Source organism: Rhamphochromis longiceps, linkage group LG10 (genome assembly GCF_057381845.1).
Source record: "Rhamphochromis longiceps isolate RC_006_pf linkage group LG10, R_longiceps_female_GT1.1, whole genome shotgun sequence".
NCBI lineage: Eukaryota > Metazoa > Chordata > Actinopteri > Cichliformes > Cichlidae > Rhamphochromis > Rhamphochromis longiceps.
Genome location: NC_140566.1, coordinates 36284981 through 36299273, shown reverse-complemented (window position 1 = coordinate 36299273; position 14293 = coordinate 36284981). Strand labels below are relative to the sequence as shown.

At 43.7% G+C, this 14293-nt stretch overlaps 1 protein-coding gene across 1 annotated transcript in view; it reads left to right on the top strand.

Moving 5' to 3' along the window:
* The window catches only part of tmprss15 (transmembrane serine protease 15), a 39734-nt gene that overhangs the window by 1228 nt on the left and 24213 nt on the right, over nucleotides 1-14293 (top strand). Inside the window, exons 2-7 of the mRNA XM_085421469.1 lie at nucleotides 38-162; nucleotides 322-389; nucleotides 499-641; nucleotides 6609-6737; nucleotides 6811-6930; nucleotides 7489-7594. Of these exons, the coding sequence (XP_085277595.1) occupies nucleotides 38-162; nucleotides 322-389; nucleotides 499-641; nucleotides 6609-6737; nucleotides 6811-6930; nucleotides 7489-7594 (691 nt within the window). The remainder of the gene's footprint in view (nucleotides 1-37; nucleotides 163-321; nucleotides 390-498; nucleotides 642-6608; nucleotides 6738-6810; nucleotides 6931-7488; nucleotides 7595-14293) is intronic.

Genomic DNA, 14293 nt, shown 5'->3' with positions numbered 1-14293 from the left:
AGTTTTATAACGATGATGTTCCTGTTTGTGTGCAAAGGCGCCACCAAGCCCGTGCAGCTGATGGGACGGATGGCGATCGTGGAGGGAGCCGTGTTCTCCGAAGAGTTGAAGAACTCCAGCAGCCCGCAGTTCAAATCTCTGGCCTACGACGTGCAGCAGCTGGTCAGACCCCAGGCTTTTATTTTGAAAAAACAGTTGTCAGTCGGTTTTTTCCTGAAAAATCAGATGCCAGTGGCGTGTATTGTGGAAAGACAGCAGGTTCATGGAGCAGCTATTGTGTTTTAGCTTGAAAAGTAACACACACCTCTGATTGGTCGGCAGGTGTCTGAGGCGTTCAGCACCAGCGAGCTCCAGCAGCTGTATGAGTCGTGTTGGATTCAGGACTTCAGGTCAGATGTCTGATCGACCCAACTGATTTTATCGATCAGTTCCTTTAATCTGCTGTTAATAAATCTGATGACGAGTTTATTGATGCTCGTTATTGATCTGTGTCGTCAGTCGGGGCAGCGTGGTCGTGACCTTCTCCCTCCGGTTCAGTCAGCTGATTGATGTGAAGGAGGCGGAGCAGCAGCTGGGGGCAGGGCTTCAGGGGATCGAAGGTGGAGTTTTGGTTATCGACACAAAGAGTATCAGCATCACAGGTGAGTGTGTGTGTCATGATCCTGGGCCATGCTGGCCCAGCATTCTTAGTTTTCATGTATTCTTGTATTTTGTTCTTCATTTAAGCCACAGTTCCTGGGTTGCTCTGTTAAGTTGTTCCTAATGTTGATTTCCCCTTGTGACTTTTACCCCCTGTCTGCCCCTCTGTATCTGTGAGCTCTCGCCTCCCCTCCTTGTGTTTCATTCAATGTTTTCCCCAGCCCATTATGTCTGTGCTCTCTCTCTCTCCTCCTGTCTGAACCTCTGTGTACTTCCTGTTTTACTTTGACAGTCTCTCGTCAGTATGCCTCATGTTGTGTTCCCTCCTGCCCTGTCTCGTTACGATTATCTGTGTCAGCTGTGTTCCCCGTGTGCTCCCACTTCCCTCGTTAACCCACTGTGTATTTATGTCCACATCTCCCTCATGCTGTGTGTGATTCTCCCTGTGTTTTCTGGTGAGCGTTATATTTAGTTTTTCCCAGTTTAGTTTTCTATAACTTATGAACTGTTTTTCCAGCAATAAAGCTGTGCTTTTTGAGTTTATCCCCCGTGTCCCCGTGAGTTTGCGTTTGGGTCCAATTCCTGGCTGCCACACAGCCGAAACCATGACAGTGTGATGTCACAGAGATAACAGCTGTTAATTTGGAGGTGAAAGATGTGAAGCCTAAGTTTACACGTTCTGGTGGTTTCACAGACCTCCAAACATTTCATATCAGTTTTATTCCATCACACTCAATTTCAATTCAATTCAATTTTCAATTCAATTTTATTTATATAGCGCCAAATCACAACAACAGTCGCCTCAAGGTGCTTTATATTGTACAGTAGATTGTACAAAAATAGATACAGAGAAAAGCCCAACAATCATATGACCCCCTATGAGCAGCACTTTGGCGACAGTGGGAAGGAAAAACTCCCTTTTAACAGGAAGAAACCTCCAGCAGAACCAGGCTCAGGGAGGGGCGGGGCCATCTGCTGTGATTGGTTGGGGTGAGAGAAGGAAGACAGGATAAAGACATGCTGTGGAAGAGAGACAGAGGTTAATAACAGATATGATTCAATGCAGAGAGGTCTGTTAATACATAGTGAGTGAGAAAGGTGACTGGAAAGGAAAAACTCAATGCATCATGGGAATCCCCGGCAGCCTACGTCTATTGCAGCATAACTAAGGGAGGATTCAGGGTCACCTGGTCCAGCCCTAACTATATGCTTTAGCAAAAAGGAAAGTTTGAAGCCTAATCTTGAAAGTAGAGATGCAAACACTCAACGTGCTGAACATAAAAGATAAAAACAGAACCTGTGCAGGTCTGAGCTTTAAGGCAACAAAAACAACCCAACAGCGAGTTAAACGGGACACGTGTGAGTGATGTTTGCTGATGTTTTTGTTTATGTCATTAGTTTGTATAATACCAATATTTTTTATTGTACTGGAGACTTCAGCGTGCTTGGCACCCGCCCTGTGATGCTTCCACTGAGATGATATCCATCATACTTTAACCCAAACAAACCTGACACACATGTCTCCAATAAGGATTATTTTATTGTTTTTTACCAGTAAATAACTGAAGGTTAACTTTAAGTTTACTTTTTTTAATGATGATTATTATGCAGTGGATTGTTATGACCTGCTTCCTTCCCTGTGACAGCTGTGATAGGCTCCACCCCCCCCCCACCCAACATTTCTCACAGGAAGGGTAATAATGCTGTACCCATGTTCACATTCAGACACATTAAACTAAAACACTGACAGCACGACTCACCTGCACAGGTTCTCACAGGTTCATGTTCGGGATTCTGCAGAGAAAAGTCTCAGTCTGGTGGGGACGGCTTCATGTGTTTATTCCTCCTGAGTCATGGGTTATTCCTCTTCAGCTGCTCAAATTAGACTTTGAACCAGGTTCTGATTCACATTCAAACAAAGTGATTTCAGAGTAAAGCTCTGACTGTCTCTACAGAGAGTCCTGACAACACAACATCTGCATCTACGAAGCAATGCAGAGCAACAAAGCCTACAGCGCGACATCCCTCCCCACGTGGGACAATCTGACCACCTCTCTCTGCTCCTCATCCCTGCCTACACCCCCCTCAGGAAACAGACTTCTCCCAGCACCCAGGTCATTAAATCATGGCCAGATGATGATCTCAGGAGCAGGACCTGGAGACCTTCACTTGGTCTGTTCTTCTCCATGAAGTGTTGTTTAGAAAATGTAACAGCGACCAAGTCATCTGGGTTTATCCTAACTGAAAACTGTGGATGACAAGTGCTTCCTGACTGATAACAACCTCTGCCAGGGTGGAGAGGCATCCAAGCCCTCACTAAATACAATACAACGCCCAGAGCCCCCCCAACACCCAACAGCAGCTGCAAACTTCAAACTCTCTGTATTTATTATTGTAGGGTCTACCTTACAATATAAAGTGCCTTGAGGCGACTGGTGTTGTGAGTTGGCGCTGTATAAATACAATTAAATTGAACCTTCAGGTTTCTGGGCACCCACTTCCCTGCCGATCTCACCTGGACCCACAACACCATCGCCCTGGTGAAGAAGGCCCAGCAGCAGCTGCACCTCCTCCGTGTCCCGAGGAAGAATAACCAGGAGCTGCTGCTGGCCTTCTGCTCCTCAGTGGAGAGCATGCTCTCCTCCTGCCTGGTGTTTGGTACTCAGTGGCCTCGACTGAGAACAGAAAGGTAGTGCAGAGGGTCATAACACTGCCCAAAAATTCCCTGGCTGCCCTCAAACACCCCAGAGCCTCCTTTCTCAGGAAAACCAGGGCCATCAGAGGTGACCCCTCACACCCCGTCTACCACCTGTTTGACCCACTGCCCTCCGGTTGGTGCCTCATGTCAGTCAAGTCCCACACCGCCAGACTCAAATAGCTTCTTACCCTGAGCCATTCAGACTGTTAACAAGCACTACCTCCCCACACCGCACCCCTGTCAAACCCACCACCGATCTGAGCCATGGTCGGAGTGCACCAGTGAAGAAAATGCATTCGTCATCACAGAGCATGACGTGAGGAACACCTTCAGGAGGGTGAACACCAGGAAGGCAGCAGGACCAGATGCAATCCCTGGCCGGGTCCTTAGAGCCTGCGCTGATCAACTAGCACCGGTGTTCACGGAGATCTTCAACCTCTCCCTGGCCCAAGCTGTGGTTCCCACGTGCTTCAAACGGTCCATTATTGTTCCTGTTCCAAAGAAACAACAGCCCGCTTGCCACAATGACTACCGTCCAGTAGCACTGACTTCAATTGTGATGAAGTGTTTTGAAAGACTGATGAGAGATCACATCACTTCTTCACTTCCTGCCACCATCGACTCACTTCAGTTTGCTTACCGGACTAATCGTTCCACAGACGATGCCATATCTCACCTGCTCCACACATCCCTGAGTCACCTGAACACTGGCAGAGGGAATTATGTTAGGATGCTGTTCGTGGACTACAGTTCAGCATTCAACACAATAATTCCCTCTAAGCTTTTCACCAAGTTGACGGATCTAGGACTCAGCTCATCACTGTGTCAGTGGATCCTCAACTTCCTCACAGACAGACCCCAATCAGTGAGGGTGGGAAAACAAGTCTCCCCCTCCATCTCACTCAGCACTGGAGTTCCTCAGGGCTGTGTTTTAAGCAGAGATGGGCAGTAACGCGTTACTTGTAACGCGTTACTGTAATCTGATTACTTTTTTCAAGTAACGAGTAAAGTAAGGGATTACTATTGCAAAATCAGTAATTAGATTACCGTTACTTTCCCGTAGGAACGCTGCGTTACTGCGTTACTAAAACCGTGATTTTTTTTGCGAGAATGTCTCATGACAGTGACGTAAGCAAGTGCGACGTTGGTGACAGCAGCTGTGTGCAGATCAACAATGGATAATATATCAAGTGTGGGAGAGAGTATGAGCGTGCAGCGTTTAAAGTGTGGAAGTACTGACCTTACTTTGAGTTTGATTCCATAAAAAGTGACAAAAACATTAGCGTCCATCGTGCGTGGGAAGAAAACTTCTTTTTACAGCGAAAAAAACCCCTAAACTTCCAACAAGCACCGAGTAGCTACGACGTGATGGGAAACTCACAGAGAAACTCGCGGATTCTTCCACTGACCGCGGCACACCTGCACCAGGGTAACCCTCCGCCTACCCTGCTCCTGCTTTACAGGTGAAAATAGAGCAAAAGGACCGCTGAGTCTTTGACTTTATTTATTTTCTGCTGTGTTTTACTTGCATCTGTTTGAAAGAGTGAGTGAAAACACAAAAAATATTTTATTTTATGTGCTGGAATGTGTAGAAAATAGGTTTAAATGTTAAACTAATTTATTCAAGTCAGAGAATGTTGCATATAATTAAATGTTTTGCTTGATGCATAAAGTTAAAAGATTAAAACTGATAAAACAAGTTAAAAAAAGAGACTTTTCCATTTGATTACATTTTGTATGATGGATTATGTAGAAAAAGTAGAATTGGGCTGAAAGATCTATCGCTTTATCACCTCTTCAGGTTGTAAATCGTGTTTTTAAAAAGTAACTAAGTAACTAAGTAATTAATTACTTTTGAAAATAAGTAATCAGTAAAGTAACGGGATTACTTTTTTGGGGGAGTAATCAGTAATTAGTTACTGATTACTTTTTTCAAGTAACTTGACCAACACTGGTTTTAAGCCCCCTGCTGTACTCACTGTACACTTATGACTGTGTAGCCACATCCGACACCACCTCCATTGTCAAGTTTGCTGACGACACTGCTGTTGTGGGCCTGATCTCCGACAACATCGAGACGGCCTACCTGGAGGAGATTAGGAACCTGGAGACCTAGTGCCAGGAGAATAACCTCCTCCTAAACATCAGCAAGACTAAGGAGCTGATCGTGGACTTCACTACAAAGCAGGCGAGGAATTACAAACCCCTCATCATCAGTGGCACGCCAGTGGAGAGAGTGGACAGTTTCCGATACCTGGGTGTCCACATCACTCAGGACCTGTCATGGTCCTGTCACATCAACACCCTGGTTAAGAAAGCCCGGCAGCGTCTCTTCTTCCTCAGAAGACTTAGAGACTTCCATCTGCCACTGAAGGTGCTCAAGAACTTCTACTCCTGCACCATCGAGAGCATCCTGACGGCAAACATCTGCACCTGGTTTGGGAACAGCACCAAGCAGGACAGACGAGATCTGCAAAGGGTGGTGCGCTCGGCCGAACGCATCATTCAATCAGAGCTCCCTGACCTGCTGTCCATCTACACCAAGCGGTGCAAGTCCAAAGCTAGGAAGATTATGATGGACCTCTCCCATCCCAACAATGGACTCTTCTCACTGTTGAGGTCTGGGAAGCGCTTAAGGCCAAAACAGAGAGAATGAGGAGGAGCTTCTTGGCCCAGGCTATTCGGGGCCTGAACCAGGTGTAGGACTGGACTCTCCCAAACACGTCACTATAAGACTGGACTCTCACACACGTCACCACACGCACCACCACACATTTCCTATAATCCTATAATTCCTATAATTTATAATCTTTATAATCTCTTCTGCTATTTGCACATTCTTTACTGTAAATTCCTAAGTTAATTTGTAAATTCTGTAGTAACCTGTAAATTGTAAATATTGTAGAACTTTTCTTCTGTCATTTAATGGTCGGGCATTGTACAGCTACAAGCATTTCACCCCCATGTCATACTGTGTATGGTTGTGTGTGTGTGACAAATAAAATTTGAATTTGATTTGAATTTGGTCTGTGTAACCCTCATCACTCAGGAAACACACACAGACTTGGTACTCAGTCGAAGTCTTTTCTCCATGCTGCTTCCACGCACTTTGTTCTGCAATGTGTGCCTTTCTCTTGATAGCATATATTTCTCCTGTCTCCTATTTATACTTTACTCCAGCACAATTGGTGTGGAGCAACCATAATTTTGTTGGCAATGCAGTGCTATTCTATTGTATTTTATTCTTTTCCATCTGGAACAACATCTACAGAAATAACGGCATCTGAAACAACATCTGCATCTGGAACAACATCTGCAGCAACAACATCTGCAGCTATAACTGCATCTCGAACATCTGGAACAACAGCCTCTGCAGGGACCAGCATCAACCCTACAGGAGGTGATGCCCCTTCAGCTGCATCCTTCCAGATGTTCATGCAGACATTTTAACATTTTTCTGCTCATGTCTGTAGGAACGTGTGGCCCTTATCAAACTTCCTGTGCTGATGAGATGACGTGTATTCTGACTAGTCAGCTATGTGATGGAGTGGACGACTGTCCTGATGCCTCTGATGAAACTGATGCTCTCTGTGGTCAGTGACGATTTCTCTTTATATCTGACGTTTGTGGTGAGGTTTACCTGTAGAGCTCCTGTGCAGAATCACTGAGAGTGAGTGTGTGTGTCTGTGTGATGGTCTGGAGATGATCAGGAGGATGAGTAGCACTGGGCTTTGCTGTGGTGCATTCAGAGCGCTGTTATAAAGACCATCAGCGCCTCCTGTGCTTTAGCTCTGAGACCAGGTTGCCTCACTGGTTTAATAACAGCAGCTGTGTATAACTCATCAGTATGTCACTGGGCACTTTTCCTGTGTTTGCTGTCTCTTTGGTAAGTTTAGTGTCTGTTGTGTTGATGTAAAAGGTCCACTTGTTTCCAGAGCGTAGAATAGACTGTGCTGTTACACTGTAACCATGGCTCTCTGATTGAAACTACCCAGTTTAATCCCAAACAGTAAACAGCACAAGCAGAAGCTCTCTTAAAGAAACATCTCCACAAATGCTTTCCTGTACACATGGGATAGACGTGGTTGGGCACAGTGTTCATTAAAAACATTTAACTTCCTGTGATGATGTCATCACTCTTGTCTTTATAGCAACAGCATGTGACGGACAGTTTGTGCTGAGGGGCCCGAGCGGGTTGTTCAGTTCATCAAAGGCAGACAAATACAACAGCAGCAGCTTCTGTCGCTGGATCATCAGGTTAGACTGGTATACACACACTGTAACACACTCTGTAACACACACTATAACGCACACTCTATAACGCACATTGTAACACACACCGAGGCGTTCTCAGGCCAGCCGACACATACAATCTCTCCAGCATGTCCTCGGTCTGGGTCTCAGAGAAGTCCTGCCATTAATTAATTCTTCAATCTTAAATATGATCAACCTATCTCTAATAATCGGTTATGTACCACAGGCCTTCAAGTTGGCAGTAGTTAAACCGTTACTTAAAAAAACCATCTCCAGACCCGGCAATTATACCAATTATAATTATTAGCTAATTACAGGCCAACCTCCAACCTTCCTTTCATATCAAACATTCTTGAAAGGGTAATTGCTAACAGGTCATTTGCAGAGGAATGGCTTATTTGAAAAGTTTCAGTCAGGTTTCAGAAAAAGGATAAGACAGGCCCATTTCACAATAGTGTTAGGATGCCTGGGTCGTCGACCCAGGGTTTTTGAGTTTATGTTATTATTTATAATTTCTAGTTTTTGGTTTCTTTGAGTTCTGTCTTATGGCTTATGTCTCTGTCGTCTTTAGTTGCTCTGTCTCCCCTATCACCTGCATCCCCTTGTCTAGTTCGCGTCTATGTGTATCTTAAGTTCCTATATCCCCGTGTTCAGTCAGTGTTTGTGTCTGCCCTGTTCCCACGTCTCTGTTCCCTTTGTAGTGCCTGCATGTGAGTCTGTGTCTTTGTTCAGTCTGTGTTATGCGTTTCCTGTTTTACTTTGAAGGTCTGTGTCTTATCTCAGTGTGTTCAGTTTACGCTTCTTTGGTCTCGTCAGTTCTGATTTGTCCCAGCTGTGTTTCCCTCCTGTTACCCATTCCCTGATTGCTCCCTCTGTGTATTTAAGCCCAGTGTTTCTCTGTGTCCGTGTCGCGATCTACCGTTTTCCTAGCTGTGTGTTCTGTCATTCCTCCAGTTTAAGTTTGTTTTGAGTTTTTTCAGTTATGTTATATTTTGAGTACCAAATTAAAGCCTTTTTGAGTTCACGACTGTCTCCGGAGTCTGCACCTTGGGTCCTATTCCTGTCTGCACACAGCGACACCTAACAAATAGATGTACTCCAGAACAAGATAAATCAGCCTTAAAACACTCCTCCCCTACTTTTTTAACCTCCTAGGACCTGGCGTCCACATATGTGGATATCACATTTTGGTTACGAGGACATTATACTGCTACTGTTCTATCAAAATTTTAAACGAATATCCTCATATGTGGCTCTTATTTTTCTTAAAAACACAAACAAGGTAAAAAAAACATCTGGTAATTCTTTGTTTTTACATTCATCGGGTCCCAATATGCCCAAATATCAAAGAGAAATAAAAAATGCATGCCGTGGAAGAGTTCGGATCAAGGCTTGGATGGTCCAAGACATTAAAGGAAAAGAAGGGCAACTTTGGAAATGTTATACACTGCAAACAAAAACAGTTGGTCAGAGTGGATCTCATCAAACCATAGGGAATAATAAATGAACACAACCTGAACAGAGCAAATCACGATGAAGGTTTCAGCTACTCTCTCCACTGCAATAATTCCTCTGTCTAACTTCACAATTCAAGAAAAGAAGGCTGTCACTTCCCTGAGCGTGGGAGGTGCACCAAACAAATCTGATAATCACACAGAAAATACTACACTCCCCAGTGACAAACATACCTATGAAGCCTTAAAACAGCATCCCACAAAAAGACAGTCATCAGTTGCCTACAACAACTTGAAGAAGATAAAGGCATTGACCGTGTTAGGCTTTTTATGATAGCGAAGAAAAATATGCTCCAATTATTTTCACAACTTAGTATGAAAATTGTTAGAATTTTAAATTGTTTTACATGGAGCCATGGATGTCCTCTCTGGCTCAGAGACAAAAAGCTGCCGCCCCATGCAGTAAACACTTTTTATTGCAGGTCAAAAAAACAAAATGTTAACATGGTTGATCAAAAGAGTTGAGGGTGGCCTTAGGTCTGATGTCGGCTCATGTTTCTTCTGCAACTTTCCCGACATCTCCTTATTTTGAGATGACCATTCTACAGGCAACACTCCCATTACCATGACAACCACCTCTTGTCATCCGGTCATGCCTGTACAGTTAAAGAATGGGAGTAGAGCGTATTTCAGTAGGTTTATGGCCCAAAGAATGGCCCTCTCCCTGTCTGTTAGTATGAGAGTGATTCCAAAACTATTCTACTATACACTGTGTGCAGTGGGGGGGAAAAGCACAAAATATGGGATGCTAATTGTTAGATATTAGCCTTAAAGATAAAAAAAATAAATTCCAACAACCACCCTACATACTATGCTATAACATGTAAGTTGAAGCTCCACAAAGGAGTCCCACTCAGACCCATTTCTACCAGTATAAACTCAGCCACCTACAACATTTCCGAGCCCTTATTCAAATCAACTTTTTCAATGAAATTTATATTTATACAGCACCAAATCACAGCAACAGTCACCTCAAGGCACTTTATATTGTAAGTTAGACCCTACAATAATACATACAGAGAAAAACCCAACAAACATATGACCCCCTATGAGCAAGCATTTCAGTGACAGTGGGAAGGAAAAACTCCCTTTTAAACCTGGGTCAAAATCAAAACCCAAGAAGTGGAATCCTTCACTGCTCACATCAACTCAGTGGATAAAAACATAAAGTTCACCAGGTGAGACACAAAGGATAACTGATTGCTGTTTCTGGACTGTGCCATGCACATTGAGGAGAATGGAAACCTCAACACCGCAGTTTACCGGAAGCCCACACACAGACTAGTGCCTCCTCTTTGACTCCCACCACCCTCTGGAACACAAACTTGGAATAATCAGGACCCTACACCACCGGGCAGAAAATGTTCACTCTAAGCCTTGAGGCAAGGCATTCCAAGGCATTCAAATCAGCAATGATGCACAGAAAAGAACATCAGACACCAACGAGGGAGGATCAGAAGGACAAACAGAACAACATCATCATCCCTGATGTAGCAAGTTTATCAGAGAAACTCAGGAGAGTCTTCTCCAAGCACGACATCCCAGTGTACTTCAGACCTAGCCACACACTCAGACACAAACTGGTTCATCCCAAACACAAACCTAACAACACAGTGTATGTGCAGTGCAGCGAGGAATGCTCAGAACTCTACATTGGAGAAACCAAACAGTCACAAGATAGAAGAGCCACATCAACAGGAAAAGATTTTGGACAGAGAAGACAGATGGATTGAAAGAGGTCTGCCTCCTACAATCCGGTTTTGAGATGCCATCCCAGACACTATCATAAGTTTCATGATAGGGTGAGGCAGGGTCTCACAATGGTTTTACCTGAAACCTCTGCTGATAATGACTTTTTTTCATACCTTGTAACAGTTTCTGACTGGAAGATCTAAAACTGCAAGAGATGTAGGGTCCTTGAAGTTCAGAAATACAGGCTGGAGCTTGAACTCCAAGGATTACATTTTTAAAATAAATTCTAAAATGTACTGGTAGGAAATGTAAAGAGATTAAAACTGGGATAATTCAATTCAATTTTATTTATATAGCGCCAAATCACAACAAAAGTCGCCTCAAGGCGCTTCATAGATACAGAGAAAAACCCAACAATCATATGACCCCCTATGAGCAGCACTTTGACAACAGTGGGAAGGAAAAACTCCCTTTTAACAGGAAGAAACCTCCAGCAGAACCAGGCTCAGGGAGGGGCGGGGCCATCTGCTGTGATTGGTTGGGGTGAAAGAAGGAAGACAGGATAAAGACATGCTGTGGAAGAGAGACAGAGGTTAATAACAGATATGATTCAATGCAGAGAGGTCTGTTAACACATAGTGAGTGAGAAAGGAGACTGGAAAGGAAAAACTCAGTGCATCATGGGAATCCCCGGCAGCCTATGTCTATTGCAGCATAACTAAGGGAGGATTCAGGGTCACCTGGTCCAGCCCTAACTATATGCTTTAGCAAAAAGGAAAGTTTGAAGCCTGATCTTGAAAGTAGAGATAGTGTCTGTCTCCTGAATCCAAACTGGAAGCTGGTTCCACAGAAGAGGGGCCTGAAAACTGAAGGCTCTGCCTCCCATTCTACTTTTAAATACTCTAGGAACAACAAGTAGGCCTGCAGAGCGAGAGCGAAGTGCTCTAATAGGGTGATATGGTACTACAAGGTCATTAAGATAAGATGGAGCCTGATTATTTAAGAGCTTGTATGTGAGGAGCAGGATTTTGAATTCTGGATTTAACAGGAAGCCAAAACAGGAGAAACCTGCTCTCTCTTTCTAGTCCCTGTCAGGACTCTTGCTGCAGCATTTTGGATCAGCTGAAGGCTTTTCAGGGAGTTTTTAGGACATCCTGATAATAATGAATTACAGTCGTCCAGCCTGGAAGTAATAAATGCATGAACTAGTTTTTCTTTTTTTTTTTTGCCTGTCCCGTTTGGCTCTTTTGCCATCAGAATTATTGTCTAAAGGCAAAGAAAGATGGCCAACGGATTTACTTTACCAAATTGACCATCCCAGCCTTGCCGTAATGGTCCATTTGATTCACTTTTTATTGTTTATTTTATTTTCACTTGCTGAATACGGGACAGACTTGACTGGGGAGAAAGAAAGAGGGAAAGAGAAACAGCTGAGAAGAGGGGCGGGGGAGAAGGGCAAAAAACAAAAACCAACAGAATGGGCAGAAAAAAAAATGCATATATCGATCACCTGGATCACCTGTTGAGAAAGAAAAAAGAAAACAAGCAGAAGAGAACAAGAGTAATAGAATAAACAACATCACAATGATATATGGTTTGGTTTGGGAACAGCACCAAGCAGGACAGACGAGATCTGCAAAGAGTGGTGCGCTCGGCAGAACGCATCATTCAATCAGAGCTCCCTGACCTGCTGTCCATCTACACCAAGCCGTGCAAGTCCAAAGCTAGGAAGATTATGATGGACCTCTCCCATCCCAACAATGGACTCTTCTCACTGTTGAGGTCTGGGAAGCGCTTCCGCTCCCTTAAGGCCAAAACAGAGAGAATGAGGAGGAGCTTCTTCCCCCAGGCTATTCGGGGCCTGAACCAGGTGTAGGACTGGACTCTCCCAAACACGTCACTATAAGACTGGACTCTCACACATGTCACCACACGCACCACCACACATTTCCTATAATCCTATAATTCCTATAATTTATAATCCTTATCTTTATAATCTCTTCTGCTATTTGCTCATTCTTTACTGTAATTTCCTAAGTTAATTTGTAAATTTTTGTAGTAAATTGTAAATATTGTAAAACTTTTCTTCTGTCATTTAATGGTCGGGCATTGTACAGCTACAAGCATTTCACCCCCATGTCATACTGTGTATGGTTGTGTGTGTGTGACAAATAAAATTTGAATTTGAATTTGAATATGGGAATATGACAGTAAATACTAAATATTAAACATTATTGTGCAGCACATAAGATCAACAGCACACAGTGTGCTTTGAGGTAGGAGCCAAAAAGGGTGTAGTTTGTGTGTGTGAGCACCCGTGTGTACACCTGTGAGCATGGACGCGCTTGTTTTTTTAAAAGGTTCCTTCATGTAATGATCTGCTAGAGGGATGAACTAGTTTTTCAGCGTCACTCTGAGACAGGATATTTCTAACTTTAGAGATGTTGCACAAATGGAAGAAAGCAGTCTTACATATTTGTTTGATATGTGCGTTGAAGGACATGTCCTGGTCAAAAATGACTCCAAGGTTCCTCACAGCGTTACTGGAGGCCAAGGTAATGCCATCCAGAGTAAGAATCTGGTTAGATACCATATCTCTAAGCTTTTTAGGGCCGAGTACAATAACCTCAGTTTGATCTGAATTAAGAAGCAGAAAGTTAGCGGCCATCCAGGTCTTTATGTCTTTAAGACATTCCTGCAGTTTAACTCATTGGTGTGTGTTATCTGGCTTCATGGACAGATAGAGCTGGGTGTCATCTGCATAGCAGTGTAAATGTATGCTATGTCTTCTAATGATGCTGCCTAAGGGAAGCATGTATAATGTAAACAGAATTGGTCCTAGCACTGAACCCTGTGGAACTCCATAATTAACCTCAGTGTGTGAAGAGGACTCTCCATTTACATGCACAAACTGGAGTCTATTAGATAGATATGATACAAACCACTGGCAAGACACTTCATCTGTTGCCTACTGGCAGGGTTGGGAAGGTTACTTTTAAAATGTATTCCATTACAGAATACAGAATACATGCCCCAAAATGTATTCTGTAACGTATTCCGTTACTCAATGACAGTAACGTATTCTGAATACTTTGGATTACTTAATATATTACCATGCTTTTTACAACAACATGAATGTACTATTGCTGTGTGATTTATTACTATTACTGAAGGTCCGCGACTCCAAACTGTAGTAAAGGGACCTCTGACTAATACGGCGGGGTCCCTGTCGGCTCGTAGCCGAAAAATAGCTTTACTTTGTTGTGTGGGTCAACTTTTCTTGCGAGAGACAGAGAGAGGCGTTGAAAGGCTGCTCCAACGGAACTTATTGTTTTCGGAGGAAAACACGAACACGGTGTACAGTCGAGTCTTAATAGCTTACTTACAACTGGGCTCGTCAGGCTCTCTTCTTGGCTGAAGTGGTTATTATTATATTTACATGCTTCCAGCTCCCGTTTTTGCTCGATGACAACTCGTACCTTTCCACTCCCCTTTT